Below are 22,248 nucleotides of genomic sequence, written 5' to 3'. Positions count from 1 at the left end.
AAGGTCAGCTACCTGTCCAAAAAAGGTACATTTATGTTGTATATTTACCTTGTATGACCTGACTCTGTACTCAATATGCACTTAGTATAGTAATATGTGTAAGAATACTATTTGACCGTTTTAATTGTGCCAATTATTTGCTTGTACACCAATATCTATAGCACTGAAACAAGTAACTTGATCCACAGTGACTACAGGTGATGCAAGCATTCCACATTCATTATTTTCTCACAGGCATATGGTATTGTCAGCTGGTTAAATTCTTTATCTTTTTATGCATTTGAAATGTCATAGATACACTTTGGTTATTTCCAAGTGCAAAAAGAGCTACTCTAAATACCTGACACGTTTCATACAGCAGGTAACTGTTAGCATTCTCTTCGGGCAAAATCATTTTAAGCCTGTTTTCCAAAAGATCACAGCGGAACAGTTTATGGTGGGTAAAGAATACAGCAATTCATATCACCACTATGGCAGCTAATGTTTGGAGAGACTCCAAAGATATAAATACAATACATAAATCGTTGATTTAATAAAGGATAAAAGTATTTTTGATATATAGAGATATTAAGGGAGAAAGGAGATGCAGAGATCAGAGGTTTGACTAAAAGGAATGCCACAATGTTTGAATGTTGAGTGGAGTGGGGAGCTGAGCACTTGCATAAAGTGCAGATACCGTTTGCCACTTGCCAAGTACACCGTGGAGAAGTACAGTGATTGGGCTGTGGGCTTTATTTATATTAAAGTGTAGTGTTGTCTAGGTACCACAGACCGACCTAGACAACACCACGACAAGGACCGAAAAAAATACACAAGAACATGTATTAATTAGCTTTGTTCATTGTTAATATTTCCATTATACAGCTTCTATCTGCTGGAGTGCACTTACATTCAGCAGAAGATCTTGTACAGTTGACACAGGCACATCCCGTTCAAAAACTGGTAAATGGTTGACATTTATATAGTGCCAAAAGCGCTGTACAATTGATGCTTGGGATCGAACCGGCAGCCCTCCGCCAGACGACTGCTCTGACCTCCTGAGTCAATGTCGCCCTCCCATCTCATATGCCCCCCCTATGTCATATGTATTCCATTAGATGCTTTTGGCAGATCTCTTGTAGAGAACTCAACTATAAAAAATATATCAAAATACTTGAATAGGAGTAAAAGGAATAATAACGCACACGACTTCTCCCTAGACTTAAAACTGCTTCAACATACCGAAGGCAACTCTTCATGGCACCCGTGTAAAATGTAAAAAAAAAAAAAACCCCAGACCCTGCTCGAACTGGAACATGGACTGAGGTAAAAAATAAAATTATTGTCAGGCAAACAGATTAACTAACTCGTAATCCCGCTTTGTGGAACAGACCCCAAATCAACTTCCTTCTTTACAATCTAAAATAAATAGAATTGGGAGTCTAATGTATAAGGCAGTAGAAACCATAGCAGTCGTCAACTGACTTCACACGAGTGTTGAAATCAAAGCAATTGTCACTATCCAAGGATGCACAACTGTGCTTTCTTGAAAGCGGTCAGCTATTTAAACCCAGAAACAAACAGACAAAATCTCTCCAACATCCTGGCATTTACTTTCCTGTTTTGCAGAGGCTGATTAGTGTCATTTTTGCTTTGCAAATCCTCAGCAACAAGTTCTCAGGCAGTTACACTCCAGGGTTTAAAGGGGGCTGTGTCGTTGGCTGGCAGAAAAACAGGACATTCAAGAGATGACAGGATACGAGTCATTTCCTGAGGGCAAACATGAAACCATAACTCAGAATTTCTACTTGTGTGGCTCAAGATATTCATTTTCTCACTAAATTGCATGAACCTTGTAAAACGAACATTCATGTTGTTCAAAGGGTACTTTTCCCATGTGTACTGACGCAATATACAAGATCCAGTTTTTTTTGTAATGGCATACTTAAATATTGGCATGGGTTTTGAACAATTTTGCAAAAGAAGAGTACAAGCATGTGTTCATATGGTCTTTATTAGTTTCTGTGAATTCTCCAATTACTCTTTTCACATTAATGGCAATTATTACTTCCACCACTAATGATTATTAATGGCCAAGACATGAAGGAGCTCATGGGCATATGGGAATTCAATAATTCATCGGTTACAGCATTTGTGGTATTTATCATTCAGTCATAATCTAGAAGGTACTGAGTGCTCACTTTGACTTACACCACCATGACTAGAATCACACATCTCATCAAATCAAATCTGTGGTCATTCATAAAACTGCAATAACTTTGGCTGTTTTCAGATTTTTCTAACGAAACAGAACACACAAATATGCTACTACTGTAGGTCAACAAAGAAAAATAGCAATCTTGATGGCAATGATTTCCCTTAATGCCAGTACCATTGCTCTCCTTGCAGAAGGCAATCAGTGTTCTTTTAACAGGACTTTTGCTGTCCAGTCTAATCCCAGTCACACACTGCAGATTCAATCTACGGTAGTCCCAGTCACACACTGCAGATTCAATCTACGGTAGTCCCAGTCACACACTGCAGATTCAATCTACGGTAGTCCCCGGCACACAGTGCCTCCAGTTGGGCCGTGATGTAGCTGCAGGATTTATGGAGCTATGAGACTGCACTCACGGGTTTACAGTCCACATTGATGCCCATCCATACCGTTCTTGCATTCTCTATGATATGGATGAAACACCTCTATGGTCTTTGCCCCCTGTATTACAATATGGCTTTTCAAAAATGTCATAAACTTCATATATCAATCATGAGTAGACTTTAGGCTTTCATCAATTTGAAGATAAATATTCAACAAAAATATCACATGGGATATAAGAATATGAATATAAATGAAAATAACCATATATCACGAGATGAATGAGACCAGAGCTATTAGAGCTGTGAAATCAATTGAATTATTGAGTTATGCCTGATTTATTACATCTTTAGTAAGTGCTAGTAGCTATTAGCGATAAGAGCATATCTCTGACAAACACAGAATTGGGGCAACCACACTGTTGAGTTGACCCATAGTTCAGGCGTAAGATGATTGTCAACAGAAAATAGGTGACATGAAACGGCAACAAAAAGGCAACTCTTACAAAGTTCCCAAAGGAGAAAAATAAGTGTAAGAGCTACCAGATCGATTTACAGACATACAGTATAGCTCAGACTGAATATCCAGTGCAATTACAATTACAAGATTAATTTATCTACCAGTGTTACTATTATTTTTACTACTGCTTTATAGTATATTTATTAATGTACATAATTCCTATTATTACATTACACATAAACATACCCAGTCCACAGTTGGTGGAGACATATATTGAGATATCTAAAGCAATTTAAACTTCAAGTAATAGCTAGCCTTATAAAGTGAATTATAGTGCAATCAAGGAATCAAACCAAACAATTAAATAAATAAAACATCTTTGATAAGGTTTTGAAAAGTGACATTTGATTATGCCTGCTTTTTTCTTTTACCTTTTCATTTATGTCAGAAATCAATTTTTGGAGTGATATCAGCCCAGCATGGCTTCAACCCAGAAGGCTTCATAAATATTTGAACAAGGAAACAGAAATAGAATTAATTCACGGTGAAAGGACTGAACGTCAACTCTCAAAATCATTTAGCATTACATCTACATTCATGTTCGCACAAAGTGTGACAATAAAAAGCAAACACGGGACATTTGCTGCTTGACAGCCTTATAGTTCACTAAAATATTACTAATTTATAACTGCTCCTTTTCTCCTCATGCTCCTTCCTTCCTGATCAATAGGAAGAAAAAAATAAAGGCTGACATTCAGTCACTAACAATACACACCAACATGGGTGCGTGTGTTTTCCTGCTCAAAATGCTTCCCCGGTGCGTATACTTGACATTTTGGATTTGGTCTGGCACACAAGTGGATTGCTGACTAGGAGTATGATCGTGAAGGTGAAAAACCACCGATCAAGATGGAGTCAGTGACAGTGTTCCGTGTCCTCAGTGACCCCGAGACTCAAAAAAGTGCAGTCAGACACTCTATATCATCATCACAGCAACAAAAGGATCATCATCTGGTTGCTTTGGCTACATAATTCTCAGCCTGAAGTTACATACACACACCCACACACTCACAGGGATTGGCTGAACATGAAACACAAGTGAACAGACACAGACCAACAACTAGAAAGACAGACCTGTATCGCTGTACATTAGTAGGATGTTTTAATCTGAGTCTCCCAATTCCTGGTCTCCATGCAGACCTGAAGGAGGGGAAGAGAGGCTGGCAGGTGGGTGCAGTCCAGGACATTTGAGAGATGGGTCAAAGGTCAACAGAGTCCAGAGTCAGGAAGGGCTTACTTATGTAGAGAGCGTAGGTACCCGATCCACAGACATTCATTTGGTACCCTTCCTTCTTTCAAGTAGAGAAGTGGAATGGTTTGGGGGTGAAAAGAGCGGTGGGCGGTGGGGACGTTGGGGTCGGGAGCAGGCTCAGATCGGAGCGCCCCGGTCTCCTCCGGTCCCGGCGGGGTAGTGCCAGTTGCTGCCGCCCCGGCGCAGGGAGTGCAGGGCGACGGTGCAGCAGCCGCGCAGCAGAGAGCCGATGTTGTAGACGGGCTGGCCTTCTCTGCGAGGCGCGCGGCACAGCCAGGCCATGGCAGGAACCACGGGCATGGCCACGGCCAGCAGGTCCACCAGGAAGTGGCGGCTCCAGTAGCTCCTCTGGGGGGGCTCCGAGGTGGACGCGGCGGCCTCGTCCTCGTCCTCCTCTGCCACGCCCGTCGCCCCTTCTCCTTTCTCCTCCTCCAGCTCCTCCTCATCATCCTCCTCTACCTCCACCACCGTCACCCCGCCCTGCTCGGCCAGCGGCGTGCCGCTCCGGGGCTGGCAGGTCTGGGGCGCCGCCTCCTCGTCCTCCAGGGAGGGCAGCTCTATGCAGGCGCAGGACTGGGAGGAGGGCAGCGGGGGAGGCGCAGGTTCGGCCGCGGCGATGCTCGCCATGGTGATGGTGTCAAAGTCCTCCCCCTCCTCGGAGATCCAGGTGGAAGTCGGGCTGCAGGCCTGGGACTTGAACGCCTTCTCGTTGATTGGGTCCAGGTCGGGGTTGTAGGCGGGGCCGCAGTCCGTCTGGATGGCTTGCTCCCTGAGGTGGTGGAGGAAGAGGTGGTGGTGGGAGAGGCAGGGGTGGCTGCTGCTGCTGCTGCTGCTGCTGCACCTCCGGGGCAGCACCTTCTCCACGGTGTACAGCTTCTCGTAGGTGGAGGAGTGCGGCATGCGGGAGTAGGTGCTGAGCAGGGAGGCCGTCTCCTCCGACAGGAAGGCGGCCTCCAGCAGCAGGTCGGCCCGGCTGTCCCCACAGACGCAGCCGCTGTCCTGGGTCTCCTCTCCGGACAGGCTGGGGAAGTCGGGCGCGTTGCCGTTGCTGTCGGCCAGCTGCTCGCTCAGCTTGGTGTAGGTGGAGCTGCGGGTGACCGAGTGGGCCGGGGAGCCCTCGCAGGACCGCGACAGGCCGGCCCCCGGCCCCGTGCGGGCCCCGGCCCCCGCCGCCTCCTCGTCCTTGGCCGCGCCGTTCTGCGCCAGCTCCATGCTGCACAGCAGCGACTCCAGCTTCAGGTTCTGCACGTTGATGTCCTGGAAGTACTGCTGCACAGCGCCCGTGTCCGTGTCGCTCAGGTTCGCCCGCACCACGTCGATCACCTGCTTCAGCTGCTGGATCTCCTTCCGCGCCTCCTTCAGGGCCAGCTGTGCCTCCACGCGGTGGCACTCCTCCTCGATCCAGTCCTCCTGCATGCGGGAGAGCTGCGTCCTGAGCTCGTCGATCTCAGAGTCCCTGAGAGAGGCAGAGAGAGAGGGACGTCCAGCAACCAAAATCACCAAAGTACAGGACACTAATCATTTCATTCACAAAGAATAAGTAGATAAAATAATTACTGCTAATTATTAGTATTTTAGCATCAAAAAAATAAATCAGATTTCTGTTCAAATTGAAAATGAATTACTTTAATTTCAAAGCTTGTCATTTAGGTAGAAAGTACAGCAGTGAAGAGTATATCCTCAAACAAATTTGAAACAAACGTTTTTGCCACTCCACAGCAGTTGCCAGTTACCTGTTCTGCAGCCTGTCGATGGTCTCCTTCAGTCGGGCTCTCAGGTGACGGATGCACACCTCCTTCTGCTGCAGGGGAGTAAGGTACTGCTCGGGGGGCGGGGGCCGGATCCCATGGTTATCAGTGCAGGAGGAGGAGTACTTCATGTGACGCCTGGTGGGGTGGGGGAGGGGAAAGAGCATTACAGGGTATCACCCCTATTGTGATGGCTTGTTCCCATAAGCCAGATAACAGACCAGGGGTAAAGAATTATTTACCTGAGTTTGAGGGCACATTCGACTGGGATGTACCTCCTGTTTCTTAGGTGAGCCTTACTTTTTGTGCTGGCTGTGTCTTAAACAGGTATGGGGTGGCATTGCCTCGGACCGATGTGCGCGTTTCCCTGGTGTGGGGTGTGACCAACCTGGGACTGACGTGTGTTACCTTGGCGTGGGGTGTGACCTACCTGGGACTGACGTGTGTTACCTTGGCGTGGGGTGTGACCAACCTGGGACTGACGTGTGTTACCTTGGCGTGGGGTGTGACCTACCTGGGTGTAGGACTTCCATCACTGCCCTTGCAGGACCCTGAGGTGCTGCTGCTGATAGAGGAGTTGCCATAGGGATCCCTGGAGCTGGCTGGGGCAGGTGTGCGTCTGGGGCAAACATGGCACAAATAACATTACTGTATCAATCCAACACAGCACACAGACATCAACAAACAGATCCCATCTCTTAAATGACATTCAACAGATTCCCACAATGTATGTTTCAAAATACATTTGGTCTAAGACAGACATCACATCACAGGGGTCAGTAAAAATAAATGGCAAATATGGATGCAAACAAGTTCAACACAAATCATCTTAAAATGACAAAGAGTAATACACAACAGCTTCAAAATATAATGTTCCATTCGAAAAACAAAATTGCACAGCAATTCTAAGATAAAGAAAAAAAAAAAAAAAAACTACAACCGATGGCAAAGAAAAATGTGAGGAATGAAGACAGCATTCGTGGAGCTACGGGTGAGCCTATGCGTGGTTATGACTGGGAGACGGGAGTGGGGGAGTGGGAGATGCTAACCGCTTGTGACGCTCCGGCGTTTGTGGGGTGAGAAATCCACGACTTTGGCGCATTGAAACCATAAAGCCTGTCTCCATGGGAATGTAGTCTAGCTCTATGAACCTGCAATAGTCAAAACTGACCAGAGATAAGAGGCCATTACAGACACATGGGGGATGACAGCTGAAGATCAGCACTAGAGTCCACTCAAGGAGTACAAAACGTACAACCAGACATCGAGGGACAAAAAATGGTGCACTCCATTTAATAAAACTGCCAAGGGGAAAAAGATGGTTACATACACGGCTGTCAAATCATTTGAATGAAGGAACTGCAAAAAAAGTAGTGTACAGTAACCTTGAGTTTGGATTATATTTTGACTTGTTAATGACTTCATAGTACTTAGTGTGTTATTTTTGTATGGGAGAGTTAGTTAAATTCTGGAACAAAAAAAGACCAAATGGATTCATTATTAACTTCATAATTATTCTCTGTTCTGCTATTTTCCAATCTGATCTGTTTGCAAACATCTGGAGTTCATAAACCAGCTCCACTGATGTGACCTACAGACTCACATGTCATTATATATTATATATATATATATATATGATATATATTATATATGATCAGAATTTATTAACCTGAGTTTATGGGTAACAAACGGATTTGGGTTTGGTTATTCCTATTCTCAATCATGTACTAGAAAACTAAAATAACACAGGAGGTAAATGATAATGGAAAGAGAAAGGTAAAAGTTAAATACATTGCCAGATCTCCTAAAAGTGGGAAGGAAATAATGCTTCTAAGTCCATTAGTGAGGAGGTAGAGTGAGGTGCCACTGCAGTGATAGGCAACCCTGGTCCTCCACAACCCTTCCAACGCCCTGAGCATGTGAACCAAATTAAATGAACCTTTTGTGAGGGAGGACTGGAGTTTGACCAATCACTGGCCTCCCACATTGGAGCAGTTAAGCGTTCCAAACTGGTAGAACCAGTAAACATTACAGCCACATCTTAGGAGAGATGAGGGTTGGGTGGAGAGGCAGATGATGCAGACCAAGAAAGCAACAGAAGAAGGCAGAAGAAAAGAGCAGAAACAAGCCTAGAGGGCAAGAAAATAAAAATGAACGTCATTCATTCACGAGGCAGGCAAACGGGCAGGCATTATTCAAGCACAGTCCCTGGTGTGCCTTCCAGGCACTCTCCTGTGCTTGGCCAGACTGGAGTGCATGTGGTGGGGTTGGGTTCCAGTGACACAGGGAGGGACGGCTAGACTGTGGGGTTATGCATGCCATATGTGATAGTGCTAGGCCCCTGAACCCTGATCCTGGAGGGACGCAACCCAGCATGAACCACATGGCTAATATGTGAATTTCAGCAAAAGAAAAAGCCCAAATTCGCTGAAATTGTAATATCAGGGAAAGTGCTTGGCCAGACCAGGCAGATTAGGTTGACTTGTAAATATTGCATATTTACAGATTATGCCCAAGCTAACATGTTTTCGGGATTTAATGAATTTTAGAAAAGAACCTTTGAGCCTTTGAAAGGCTAGCCCATGAATGCAAAGCACTGGACTGCCCTCTGGGACCATGTGGCCTCAAGTGAGCGGGCAGGACCACTACAGCCAGTGTCCCTATTCTACCTGAAAATACTGAAGGTGAGTGAGGGGGGAAAGATTTTAGGGTACTGTGTGGGGTCTTCTACACAATTTCACTTTTGTATTTGTGCATGTAGTATACATGTGTTCTTCTATATGTGTGTATATTTGTATTACTGTATGTGAGGTTGAAACTGTGCATTGCCAGGCGTATGTTTGTTGTGAGACAGTAACAGAATGTCTCTCACGCTGGAGGGGAGGGGGATGGCGACATTTGCTGCAAGCGGCGTTTCGGCTGCAGTGCCTTCAGGGGGTTGAATCTGGGGAGAGAAACAAGCACAGACTCCATTTTGGCGCCAAGTACAAGCTGAAGTACTGATGCTACTTGTAACGGAGATCTACGTAAGGAAAGTAGTATCAATTAAGATTTCTCAGAAAACTGTAGATGAATGTACAGTACTGTGGTCTGTGTGAAAATATTGATGATCATTACCGTTTACCTTAACTGTTAGTGGTGGCTGGTTGAAGATATTGTATATATATTCCAGCTAAGGGATTTTCAAAACAGGGGTACAAAGACCCCCTTGGCTGTGTTTTGAACAATCCTCAGTGCGATCCAAGGAAATGAAGTATAAATGCATTACAATGAAATACAGACATTCCCCATAATTGAAGGATATGCTTTCATAATCTGTAAAAAATGTACAAATGGTTGCATGATATGGTAGGTCCACAGTTTACTTCCAGATGAATGCTACAAGAACACTCATGCACAAACTGAGCGTTTTGTCTAGAGGGATGGCCCTGCTCCAAGTTCATATTACTACTTCAGGCAAAGCCTGGATGTTTAAATTCTGGTGAAAATTGCTTCCCCTGTCTGGAAGCTTGTCCTACAATTTTCAGATGTGTCAGATGTGAGGGCCACAAACTAGTGGCAGTAATGCGGTCTGTAGGCTGCTGTTGAAACATTTCTTTCACTATTCCTTTTGTTTTCCCCTCTTGGCAGTTTGAATAAGTTGAGCAATCGCTCAGTAAAATCAATGCCGGGGTAAAGAATGGGCAAAAGAACGGACAGTCATCCCTGCAGAGAGCCTGAGGCCTTGGCAGGAGAAACAGTGCATTTAGCAAATTAAGAGCTTTAGAAGGAGAAACTTTGAGAGAAAGAGAGAGAGAGAGAGAGAGAGAGAAAGAGACCTCTTCAGGACAGAATGACATTGTTTTCTCAGCATTAGCAGCCGACGCGTTAAAACTCAAAGCAGGGTTGAGGGAAGGGCATATGATTTGGGCTCTTCAGAATCAAAGTGTGGTGCAGAACCAGGCTGATGTGGGACAGCAGAACACAGAGATAAACGGGCACCGTGTTAGGTGGAAGGAAGGAGGGTAGAGGCAGAGAAGGAAAAAGAACAGCATGATAAAGACATGAGGGATGGATGTGGGAAGGTACCTGCGTGATCCTGAAGATCTGCGGTTGGCAGGGGAAGACATGGGGGCAGATAGCCTCTCTTATACACAGTGTGGCTATAATTCTTCTACGGTGGCGTGCCTAAGAACACCACACTGACACAGACAGACAAGACAGACAGAATCAGTTACAAAAATGATCAAAGTAAGAAATTAGACAGGAGCTCAGTTTCAAAAGCATGCAACCATCTACAACCAGAGCCCACGTCAACTCACCCATTCACACCCATAAGTTCTACTTCTAAAAGAACAAATGACACCCGACTGTACGATCAAACGCTGCTCCTACTCTGTGGTGCCATCTAGAGGATAAAAACTTTATTGGATCTTTTATTGGCCCCCAGACGCTTCACTTTGTGGCCTTGGCAAGCACTGAGAGAGTATCGCCATCGTGCTGACACGCACCGGCGAGGCACGGCCCTGGCACCCGTCCGAGGAGATGCAGGAGACTGCTCTGACAGGGCCTCGATAATAACGACTCCACTCTGGCTGACGCAGGGCATCCAGCCGCTTTGTGGCTAATGAATTGCACAAAGCAACTACCACTTGTTAAAAGAAACTTGTTTTTAGGTGCACTGCAGGTGTACCACTGTATGTAGACAGACAGGGTGAGAAAGAACCAAGCAACCTGAAGGAGGAAAGAAAGAAAGATCATTGTGGGCTGGAAGTGGGAAATTGGGGGGATAGTCTCAGAACTGAGTCTCTTCCCACAGAGCTCCCATCCGCCACTCCTGGCTGGCCAGTTCATCTGGGCGGAGGGTTCAGTAGTCAGCAGACTACCTTTCAGTACAGAACACAGGAATAAAGGTACAGAGACTAGGTGACAGAGGTTTGAGATAAAAGTAGTGGAGCTGAGTACAGAGGGACAGGCCATACGTAATATCAGTAAAGGTACAGTGGGGTGCAAAAATTTGGGCACCCCTGGTTTAAATGTCTGTTACAATGAATCTGTATGTGATCAAACGCAAACCTGAATAAGTTAACAGGAGTCCTTTCTGCAAATTTTAAAGCAAGATAGATTTTTATTTTAATTTTTTACTGTTTATAAATTATTTAAAAAAAGGAAAATGGCCCTGTGAAAAAGTTTGGGAACCCTTTTGGATTATTCTTAGTTACTTTTAAAAAAGATTATTACTAAGGACCAGACTCTCGGTGTTCCAAACAAAACATGGGGAGGCAGCCACTTCATGCAGAAGTTAAGGGCCTTTCAGTGGCACCTTTTCTCCTGATGAATGTGGTTAATTATTAGTTCTCCAAGACACAAAAATACTTTGATTGATGTGAACTGGACCAATAATTATGGAGAACAAAAGTGCTTCCTTGTGCTCTGATTACCATATTACCTTGCGGTGTTAGGAAAACCTATTCACAATGTTCCAAACAGGGCACCTGAAGCAAGGGCACAACTGGTAATTTTTCACCATATAAGCCTGTCCACTTGTCTGTCTCTCACTAGCTCAATTCCTCAGCTGCAGTTTACCTCCCCTCATGACTCATAGTGCAGCGTGCCTCTATAAAGAATCTGCTCTGTTATGTAATGGGATAGCGACAGACTTCATCACACACTGACACACACACACACACACACACACACACACACAAGCAAACTGTACGGTGCACTTGTGTACTCTGCAGCCCTGTTCTGTATTTTGGGGCTTGCTGAACTCATTTCATTTATTGCGCATTACTTATTGCTTTTCCTGATGAGAGGACAGTGCTAAGCCAACAGAGGCAAATGAAAGTGAAATGAATGAAATCCCTCACACAGCCCAGTTCAGAGCTGATCTGCTGATGAAGCCCCTTTCAGCACTAGGAAAGTACAGTTGGCTGCAATGCCGGCTGGTGGGACACAGAACTTATTGTACAGAACCTTTTGGACCTTTTGCACTGATTAAATAGGAGGTCACCCATTAGCATGTACTCTTTTCTAATTTAATTCTTCTAACATGACAACTCGGTTATAAGGCCTTGAAGTATGTTAAGAAGAAAACATTTGGTTTGGTGTCATTTTCAATCCATCATCATTGCTATTGTGAAAATAACTTCATGTTAGACAATCACTGCAATGGTTGAGATTATTCAATATGGCATGCACAAATATACTACAGCAGACACACCTATGTAAACAGGGATTAATTATATACTCTGAAGCTCAACCCTGAGCTGAAGGTACACAGAGGCTTACTCTTCAGCTCTTTAAAATTGAGCTGTGTTTCCCAGCATGCATTGCATCAGCCTGCACACTGCAGTAATAGAGGATGCTGAACATAAATTAGATTGCGTGTCTATTTGCAGCATCCCATAGTGGACCTTGGCTTTGTATTTGGGTGGGAAACTACTGCTGTTAAGCACACAAAGTGCTGTACCCAAACCCCTACAGGAATATCCAGCTCAGCTGTGTAAATGGGTCAGTGAATGTGTTCAGCTGAAAATACTGAATCCTGGGAAATCCAGGAGACAGAAACAGAACATCCATATTTTCTCAATATTGACTCTCACACACTCCTGGGAAGCACAGAGACAAATCCCTGAGAGTGTAATTTCGAACTAGAGAGAGAAAAGCCCCCCACACACACACACACACACACACACACACACACACACACACACACACACACACACACACACACACACACACACACACACACACACACACACACACACACACACACACACACACACACACACACACACACACACACACACACACAGTTGCTGGGTACAAGATAAAAGACCGAGGAAGACAGTGACATCAACACAAGCATTCCCAAGGACACTTAAGTGTCCATCAAGGGACATTTTCAATCTCTTCAATTCACTTGAGTTTGAAGTAAACCTTTCACACAACATATTATATTTTCATAAAATACACAGATGACAGATACAGTGCTGTCCCAAGCCATTGGTCCCTGTCCTCCATTTCCCACCCCTCTGCAGTGAGGCTGCAGCTTCCTCACAGTTCTTCCAAAGGTCACCTTGACTAATCCCTCCCAGAGATCCAGGTCCTCCTCATTAAACAGCCCAATTCAGGCACAGCGGGCGTGTGATTGGTGCTAGAGCGTCTGGGTGTGCGTGTGTATCCACGGGTGCGATTTGTGCATGTGCCATCATGTGTACAAGCCTATAAACATGCCTATCATGCACGTGCATGTTATATGTGTACTTGACAAGGGTATGCGCATGGTTCCTGTAATATATGCATGAGACTGTATGTTAAGGTGTGAGTATGTAGGTGTGTGTGTGTCAGTCCCACCGGGGAGCCTGAAACTGCAGCAGAGGCACCTCACGACTTACTGCTCAGAACAGCGAGGACGAGTCACGCAGTCATCGAGCATGCAAAATCACTCTCACACACACACACAGACACACACACACTCATGCACTCACATAGACTAAAACATATTTCACGCTTCAATTCCAGCATCATCCAGCAAGACTCAGCAAATGGACAACCCTCAAATAAATTGGGAAAAACCATAAATAACTGAGGAAACTGAAGTAAATAAATTTCAGTCATAATACATCAGATCAGTTCCCCCCAGCTAAATAATCTTACAGTGCATCCGGAAACTATTCACAGCGCTTCACTTTTCCCACATTTTGTTACGTTACAGGCTTATTCCAAAATGGAATAAATTCACTTTTTTCCCGCAAAATTCTACACACAACACCCCATAATGACAACATGAAATAAGTTTTTTTTGAAATTTTTGCAAATTTATTAAAAATAAAAAAACTAAGAAATTACATGTACATAAGTATTCATAGCCTTTGCCATGAAGCTCAAAATTGAGCTCAGGTGCATCCTGTTTCCACTGATCAACCTTGAGATGTTTCTACAGCTTAATTGGAGTCCACCTGTGGAAAATTCAGTTGATTGGACATGATTTGGAAAGGCACACACCTGTCTATATAAGGTCCCACAGTTGACAGTGCATGTCGGAGCACAAACCAAGCATGAAGTCAAAGGAATTGTCTGTAGACCTCCGAGACAGGATTGTCTCGAGGCACAAATGTGGGGAAGGGTACAGAAACATTTCTGCTGCTTTGAAGGTCCCAATGAGCACAGTGGCCTCCATCATCCGTAAATGGAAGAAGTTCGGAACCACCAGGACTCTTCCTAGAGCTGGCCGCCCGTCTAAACTGAGCAATCGGGGGAGAAGGGCTTTACACAGGGAGGTAACCAAGAACCCGATGGTCACTCTGTCAGAGCTCCAGCGTTCCTCTGTGGAGAGAGGAGAACCTTCCAGAAGGACAACCATCTCTGCAGCAATCCACCAATCAGGCCTGTATGGTAGAGTGGCCAGACGGAAGCCACTCCTTAGTAAAAGGCACATGGCAAAATTCTCTGGTCTGATGAGACAAAGATTGAACTCTTTGGCGTGAATGCCAGGCGTCATGTTTGGAGGAAACCAGGCACCGCTCATCACCTGGTCAATACCATCCCTACAGTGAAGCATGGTGGTGGCAGCATCATGCTGTGGGGATGTTTTTCAGCGGCAGGAACTGGGAGACTAGTCAGGATTGAGGGAAAGATGAATGCAGCAATGTACAGAGACATCCTGCTCCAGAGCGCTCTTGACCTCAGACTCGGGCGATGGTTCATCTTTCAGCAGGACAACGACCCTAAGCACACAGCCAAGATATCAAAGGAGTGGCTTCAGGACAACTCTGTGAATGTCCTTGAGTGGCCCAGCCAGAGCCCAGACTTGAATCCGATTGAACATCTCTGGAGAGATCTGAAAATGGCTGTGCACCGACGCTCCCCATCCAACCTGATGGAGCTTGAGAGGCGCTGTAAAGAGGAATGGGCGAAACTGCCCAAAGATCGGTGTGCCAAGCTTGTGGCATCATATTCAAAAAGACTTGAGGCTGTAATTGCTGCCAAAGGTGCATCAACAAAGTATTGAGCAAAGGCTGTGAATACTTATGTACATGTGATTTCTTAGTTTTTTATTTTTAATAAATTTACAAAAATTTCAGAAACACTTATTTCATGTTGTCATTATGGGGTGTTGTTTGTAGAATTTTGAGGAAAAAAGTGAATTTATTCCATTTTGGAATAAGGCTGTACCATAACAAAATGTGGGAAAAGTGAAGCGCTGTGAATACTTTTCCGATGCACTATACATCGGGTTAAATAATGGATGCTGCCATTTCCCATCTTGCAATTTTGCTTGACTGATGGCTCGGTCTTGTCTGCTGTCTAAAATGTTTAGAGACAACGGCCAAACCTTAGGCTTACCAAAATCAACTATTTGGAACAGATGAAGAAGAATAAGAGAAATTACTAATTGCAAAGGGACTAGCAGGCCAAGGAAGACCTCCATAGACCTCCACAGCTGATTACAGAATAATTATCTCCAAAAATCCCCAAACACCGGTCAGACATATCAGAAACACTCAATGACCAATGTCTGCAGAAGACTGACAATGTTTACTTTAACCACATCTGACTTTTTTAAATTGCAAATCTCAAATTGTGGAGTACAGAGGCAAATAAATAAATGATGGGTCTTTGTCCCAAACATTATAGAGGGCACTGTATGTCTTTGGTTTTGCATGTATTGAACCTAATACTTTACACACTCTGCGCCCTCAACTGTACCACTGTGTGATGAAAATAGTACCCTGTGTCACCTGTATGTCGTTGGCCCTCTACCTCCAAGCATCATGGGAGAGACATGGCTTCTGTGAGACAGAGGAAGCAGCAATGTATGTTTAATCATAGAAGCATCACTGCTTACTTTGTCAATGCTTCTTCCTTCAGCAATGGACTTAAGGTTCGGCACACACTGTACAGCGAGCAATTACAGTATTGATTTAAAACGCATGCTTTTGAGTTAAGTCAGTGTGGAACTTAAATTCAAAACTGCAACATAATGACTGTGTTCATGTGCATGTGTTCATGTTTTGTTCTGCATTTCATTTAATCAAAAATCATTCAAGGCTGCTCTCTTCTTTAGAATAAATATAAAAAATGCCTTTATTAATGTGGCACATCCACAGAGATTATTTTTAAAACCATGTTGTAGCTGCATAAGCATATCGGCTTACTTCGCTTTCGTCGGGGTATGACACAACATGGGTAGCAGGTGTTTTTTAAATTACTTTGATTATACTGGCCAACATTACTTCTGGTTCTCAACCTTTATTGTCTGAAGGCTTTTTTGAGCAATCTTAATGCCACAGAAAGCAGGAAATGCCCGAACACAAAGTGCAAAAGCTTCATATCCTACATAACCAAACCTGCTCCTTTGCCCGTGTGTTTGACGTGAACCTTTCTTTTGAAAAATTCTAGATTTTATTTAAATGAGATATTTTACTTCCTAATACAGAGGCATAAGCTTTTTACATTTTTAACATGACTTCTTTGACATAGGCTAATTATTTATCTCAACCACATCTTCTCTGGATAATCTGAATAATCCTCCTGAATTTGTGATTCAATTTGTGTGGTGTGTCTCAATAGATTGCAAATTCACAAAATCACCTGGAAAATGTCATACCTTTGAAACCCAAGTCATGATAAACACCCTGGTTTCAACAAAATTGAGTATAGCAACACAACTATCAGATAAGTGCCATTAAACCACCCTCGCAACAACCAGAACAGTTTCAAGGCTAATATAGTGCTATTAAAACACCATAATAAAGCAGATGGAGCTCTCTGACAGCACCTAGCATAGCCCCACCAACACACAACACAGCTAGTATGCGTTCAGCACCAAAATAAATCACAGCTCCTCTGCAGCGATATCACGGTCATTGCAGCCACCAAACTCAATGCTAATTCACTGAAAACTCAATACAGGTCAGCTCAGCATAAAAAATCAGTCCCAATGCCATTACAGCATTGACATAATACTGTAACACCAGCACCCCTATCTGCATTCATGTTGGATCCAAGCCAGAAAGTTTTACCTTGGCAAAGGTTATGCTTGCCAGGTTCAGCAGGTTCGATTAAAATTATGTGCAAAATCTATTTAGGCAGACTTGGCCAGACCAAGCAAGTTTGGATCTGCCTAATGGATTCACTGTTAACTTCCCACTAATAGGTTCTGTTGGTGATATCACAATATTAATTTTAATCAGTCAAAGTGATTTGTTTGATTAATCACACATTATTTGATGCAAAATAAGTGCATTGTGATTTTTTCACCAATAACTGACACTTTTTATATTTTTTTAATTTAATTAATTTTAATGACATTTTTGTTCAGGAAGTTTTCTGTTGTCCAGTACTTGTATTTATGACTGTTGAAGGGAAGGTTAGGTTACTTCAGATTTTTAGTTGGGCTTACATAATATTCAGATATTCCTTTATTGCTTTCTATTTGATTTATTCCTACTGTATTTAAATGGAAGGATAATTCTCTAGAAAGATGTGACTTAGTGCTGTTTTATTTTCAGAGGCATAATAAGGAATTTTTAAGAGAATACTGGGCTACATTCGTACTTGTCCCAACGTCCCTCCACTGGTCCAACAACCATACATATGCATCAGCCAATATTAGACTGAAATGTAGCATTTTATCATAATTATAGATTAATCTAGTCACTGCACATTTCAAATTTTGATGTTGTCTCCACCCAAATCAACGCATGAATTGGATATAAAAGTGTAAGAAGGAGTATACTGTACACTGGGGTGTATGGCACCATGCAGTGATACTGGTCTGATTGTCTACAGTACATGGCCTGTTAGAGAGGGTAAGGGTAAATCAGCTTCAAGGATTTGAACTGCAGCCTTCAGAATCCACATGGCAAAAAAATAGATAGATTTAATCTATTAAGCTAAAGACCAAGGTCCCCAAGAAGTAGCATTCTTATTAAAGATACAGGGGGCAACATCATCTGTAGTAGCAGAGGTTCCTTTTGCTTCTGAAGTCTTTTATACAAGAAAACAGCATCCACACACAATAGAAAAAATATTATGACAAAAGTCTTGTCTTGCACACAAATGGCAACTGTTGCACAATTTTTGCTCCAAGACTATAATTCAAAAGATAATGAGAGGTTTGGTTGGACCATCATAGATGTGTAAATGGTCACAAATTACAAATCACAAATGAGGTCTACCAGTCTCAGTATTTACCCAATGGCACAGAAGACTTGTGTCTTGTTTACAATAGCACAAAGACAGCACATCCCAAATTAAATAGTAGCCCCTTTCCAAATGGGAACTTCCAGAACTGTGAGGTGTGTTGGGTGAGTTGGCACTAGAATACTCTCTACAGCACTGAGAAAGGCATTTCAAAAGAGGGCATTTATCCTCATAAGAAACCCAAAGGTAATTGCACAAAACATGTTCTGACATCCCAAATGATATGGAGAGAGCCACAAAACAGCTCACATCTTGAGGTGTGATATGGTGTCTCCAATATGATGCTATACAATACCACCTTATGACAAAAATACGCATGTTGGGCCCTTTTTCTGACATGACCCAAGACTGCTATTCAGGAAGGGTGGAAACCATACACATCTTCCTATGCATCAACTAACTGTGGTTCATGAAAGAAAATGTAAAACATACTTTATGAAATTGGCTGCCAAAGCTAGAAGACTACAGTTCATCATAACCATCGTCATCATCTTCTCAGTCATCACTGAGCCTCATTTATATTATTAACGTGGCCTACATTTCCCACAGCCTTTGGCAAAGGAAGGAAAACAAACCAAGATAACACCTGACAATCAGGGGATATAGGCCAGGTTTTCAGAGAGCAGCTTGTGGACTGCAGTCCACAAGCAGTCCAGTCACATTCAAAAATACTGAAAATTATCAGTCACATAATTTAGCTCTGAAATCATAAAGCTGCTGAATGCTCATAGGTACAGCATGTTGTTTGGCCACTGATTTACAAATACAGCCCCTGCAGACAACTGAATGAAAGCAATTTATTTTCTTAAACCCAGTATGGCACTTCCAGTAGTCATTCAAACTAACTTGCCAAACGGAGTTTGCAAAGACATGTAATGCCTGCATTTACTTTTAAGCCAAAGCTAAGTACAAAAGCTGATTGAACACAGACTAGCATCTTGAGGACCACCATTGGCCACTTCTGCTGTGTTTTTCCAGTGGTGGCAGTAAGACCACTTTAATGCTGTGCTTCAGCAGACATACTGAAGAGTAGGAGTTCAGCATATCCTTTCAGGCCTTCAGTGAAACACAGATTAATCCATATTCAGTGACTAAACGTGTAAATGTAGGATTTATCTGAGGACACAATCCTATGCATTAAGTGGCAGTTTACCCAACAGCAGATGGATGAAGCAAACTATTTATTTGTGAATTTTTTCCATCTTAACCTCCTACCTGAGGTAGAAATGGGAACCGCAAAAAACATGTTCAACAATGAAAACTAAAACTGCATGGTAGTCTGCAGGGCCAAACCATCTTTGTTTTTTCCCTGAACATGAATCCCATAATCTGTCATGATTAATAAAACGGAACCATACTCCACCATTGAGACATGAAAACCCATCTGCCATCAAACTCCTTCCTGCCAAGATTCAGTCACTTTGATTGTTGTTAGTGCTGTGTTAACTATTATTTACTGGTTTGGGAGGGGCAGTTGCAATGATAGACAAAAATAAAGCATGTACTATATGATGCCATAATTCTTACCATTGTACAAATGTTTTTATTCTGAATCCTAACTGAACTGAATGTTATGCATGACTGCACCAGGCATTCTCAAGCAATTTGTTTTTCATTGGTCTTCATGTTTTAACTAATGGACAATGCTAGATAGTATTTTAATGGGCGGATGATGCCACAGAGATGTCAGTGGGTTTGCAGACTGGACATGTTTCTGACGGAGAATGCAGCCACTTCATCCTCAGTGGACTAGAAGGTTAAAGATTAGAAATAATGACCCAGACACTCAATATGAATGAAACGATTGCTTTCTGTAAATGCCACCTATTTCCATGGAGTAATGCAATCACCATTGTAATCATGACTGTTATATAAATTATCTGTGGTCCACCATTTACTCTCAATATGGAGCTGGAGGTGTATTAAAAAGTGATATGATAACATCCTGGGAATTGCAGGATGCAGGAAGAGGTATGAACTGTGATATTAGGCAGAAATATTACATGCATTGTAAGTGATTAATCTCCATGGAAACAACCAGGCCTCTACTCTAAAGCGACATAGAGGTCTGAGGCAACAGAATTATTAGCCTGCAATTAGGGAAGAAGAACAGAGAGGTCTTGTGTGCCAAGATCAACAGCCGATTTTAGTGCTTTGCTTGAGAGGGATGTGGTTCAGAATAGGAAATATTATCGCACATGAAACATCTCTGCTTTAGCGCCAAGACTGTGGGAAAGAAGGGGTGCCTGAACTTCGTCATGTAGCTTGTAAACAAAAGGCAAAGGGCCTTAGGTCGGCATTTACGTTCATAGGAATTTCGGAAGAAAAAGTGCAATCCCTCGGAAAGTACATCGAGTAACAATATGCCACAGATATGTTCAGCTACATATATTGCTTTCCTTACTTACGATAACGAAATGACCAACTAAATACTACGGATATCTCAATCGTTTCATCGTGCAATATGAATAGACAAAGTGACATGTTTTGACTAAATGACAAGGTTCAAACACAAATAATATAGAGTATACATATGCAGTGTGATTTAAAACGTAAACATCAATGAACGATTGCGGTCAGGAAGGAACACGTTATAAATCATTATGCACTGTGTTACTTTTGTTTAAATGCATGACATATGCGTATCTTAAACGTTTAGCAACGGCATTTGTATGTTGCGTCCCACGACGAGTGCACACCTGGTGAACACAAAATACACACACACACATAGGCTACGTCGGCACTGCATCACCACTGCAGCAACTACTCAGCACAAAATTGTACTACCCCTGAAAACAAAGTAGGCTACAGATATAAAATGAATAGGCTACTCTCATGTATCGGGACTGTTCAAAAACAATATAGCATATAACGTTGTGTCCTAGAATGTAATGCCCGTTGGATTCCCGATTTACTTCCATTCATGCATTCATGGCAGTCCTTGGTGTGCCCTACATACCCTGCAACTGTAGTTAGCTACGACAGCAAGGATGGTGCATCCTTCACACACAGCAATACATTTCACCCGGGGGGTTGCCAGTCGTTGCTAAACAGCAAGATTGTCATTTTACCTGTTTCCCCCTGCCGATATTGTTTACGTTTCCATTTTCAAGCCGCCAGTTTCGTTCTGTTTATTCAGCGATGCACGTCCTCGGTAAGGACTCCGCCAAAGCGGTGCACCGCTGCTCGCGCGTACGAGGCGATTGGCCTGTATAAACGCTGGAGTGACGACTGTTGGAGACCAGTGACGGGACGCGGTGCATCGGTGGTGAGAAGCGGATGCGTAATGCAACGTCGTTCCTTCTTAAAGAGATAAACCTCACTGTACGTTCGGAACAGGGAACATCGGTGGAATTAAAGCGCCATTCCTACAAACTTTCGCCTTAGTTATTGCATAACACAAAACCAAACCTGAAAAGAAACAGGAGGAGGATAATCGGTCGCATTTTGATTGAGAGTCGCTGGTTCAAATTTGCTTCAAGTCACTGGAAGGCGTAGGCCTACTGAAGGTGAAATCAAAATGTGATAAGGCCAGGGGTGCACAACTCTGTGTACTGGTTTTTGTTCCAACCAATTGCCATGTTTTTGCTGACAGCTCAGGATACACTTGCAGCTGTAGCCAGCACTCATACACATGTCAGACAAGATATGACTGAGTCAATTAAATAATTTAGACCAGAAGTTGGCATAAAATTCTGAAACGGATCAACCCTTGTTGTGCACCCCTGGTTTAGGCCATTTATAAACCTCATTCGGCATAGCCTGCAGTGCATGATAATTTCCCTAATTTTCTTCCCTAACCTGTAGCCATGGTTAAGTGTTATATGTCATATGATTCAAAGTTTAGGCTATCCTAATATGATTCAAAGTGTAGGCTATGCTCATAATATTTAGGATGTTTCTCAATTATTCAGTTGAACATGTAGGCTAATATTATTGTGTATGTCAATCAGGATAAT

At 43.1% G+C, this 22,248-nt stretch overlaps 1 protein-coding gene across 4 annotated transcripts; it reads right to left on the bottom strand.

The window, feature by feature from the left end:
* Positions 1 to 1,975: 1,975 nt before the first annotated feature.
* On the bottom strand, positions 1,976 to 21,554 carry snphb (syntaphilin b). Of its 4 annotated transcripts, XM_061257924.1 has the most exons (7): positions 21,361 to 21,554; positions 10,166 to 10,278; positions 8,970 to 9,041; positions 7,147 to 7,263; positions 6,612 to 6,716; positions 6,083 to 6,235; positions 1,976 to 5,805 (listed from the first exon to the last, which is right to left on the bottom strand). In XM_061257924.1, exons 2-7 carry the CDS (start codon positions 10,204 to 10,206, stop codon positions 4,467 to 4,469), a joined length of 1,827 nt encoding a protein of 608 aa, XP_061113908.1. In that variant the 5' UTR covers positions 10,207 to 10,278; positions 21,361 to 21,554; the 3' UTR covers positions 1,976 to 4,466. The 4 variants fall into 4 exon arrangements, with proteins under 4 accessions (XP_061113908.1, XP_061113910.1, XP_061113909.1 ...); XM_061257926.1 differs by lacking the exon at positions 7,147 to 7,263; XM_061257925.1 differs by lacking the exon at positions 8,970 to 9,041.
* Positions 21,555 to 22,248: the final 694 nt, after the last annotated feature.

Source organism: Conger conger, chromosome 10 (assembly GCF_963514075.1).
Source record: "Conger conger chromosome 10, fConCon1.1, whole genome shotgun sequence".
In the NCBI taxonomy this organism is placed as follows: domain Eukaryota; kingdom Metazoa; phylum Chordata; class Actinopteri; order Anguilliformes; family Congridae; genus Conger; species Conger conger.
The sequence above is the reverse complement of the archived record's forward strand: the minus strand, read 5'-3'. Positions and strand labels throughout refer to the sequence as shown.

Coding starts and splice junctions, on each gene's coding strand:
- snphb (XM_061257924.1), bottom strand. CDS start 10,206: ATGTCTTCCCCTGCCAACCGCAGATCTTCAGGATCACGCAG. Junction 9,042..10,165: donor AGATCTTCAGGATCACGCAG/GTACCTTCCCAC, acceptor TTCTCTCCCCAG/ATTCAACCCCCTGAAGGCAC. Junction 5,806..6,082: donor ATCGACAGGCTGCAGAACAG/GTAACTGGCAAC, acceptor TGCCTCTCTCAG/GGACTCTGAGATCGACGAGC.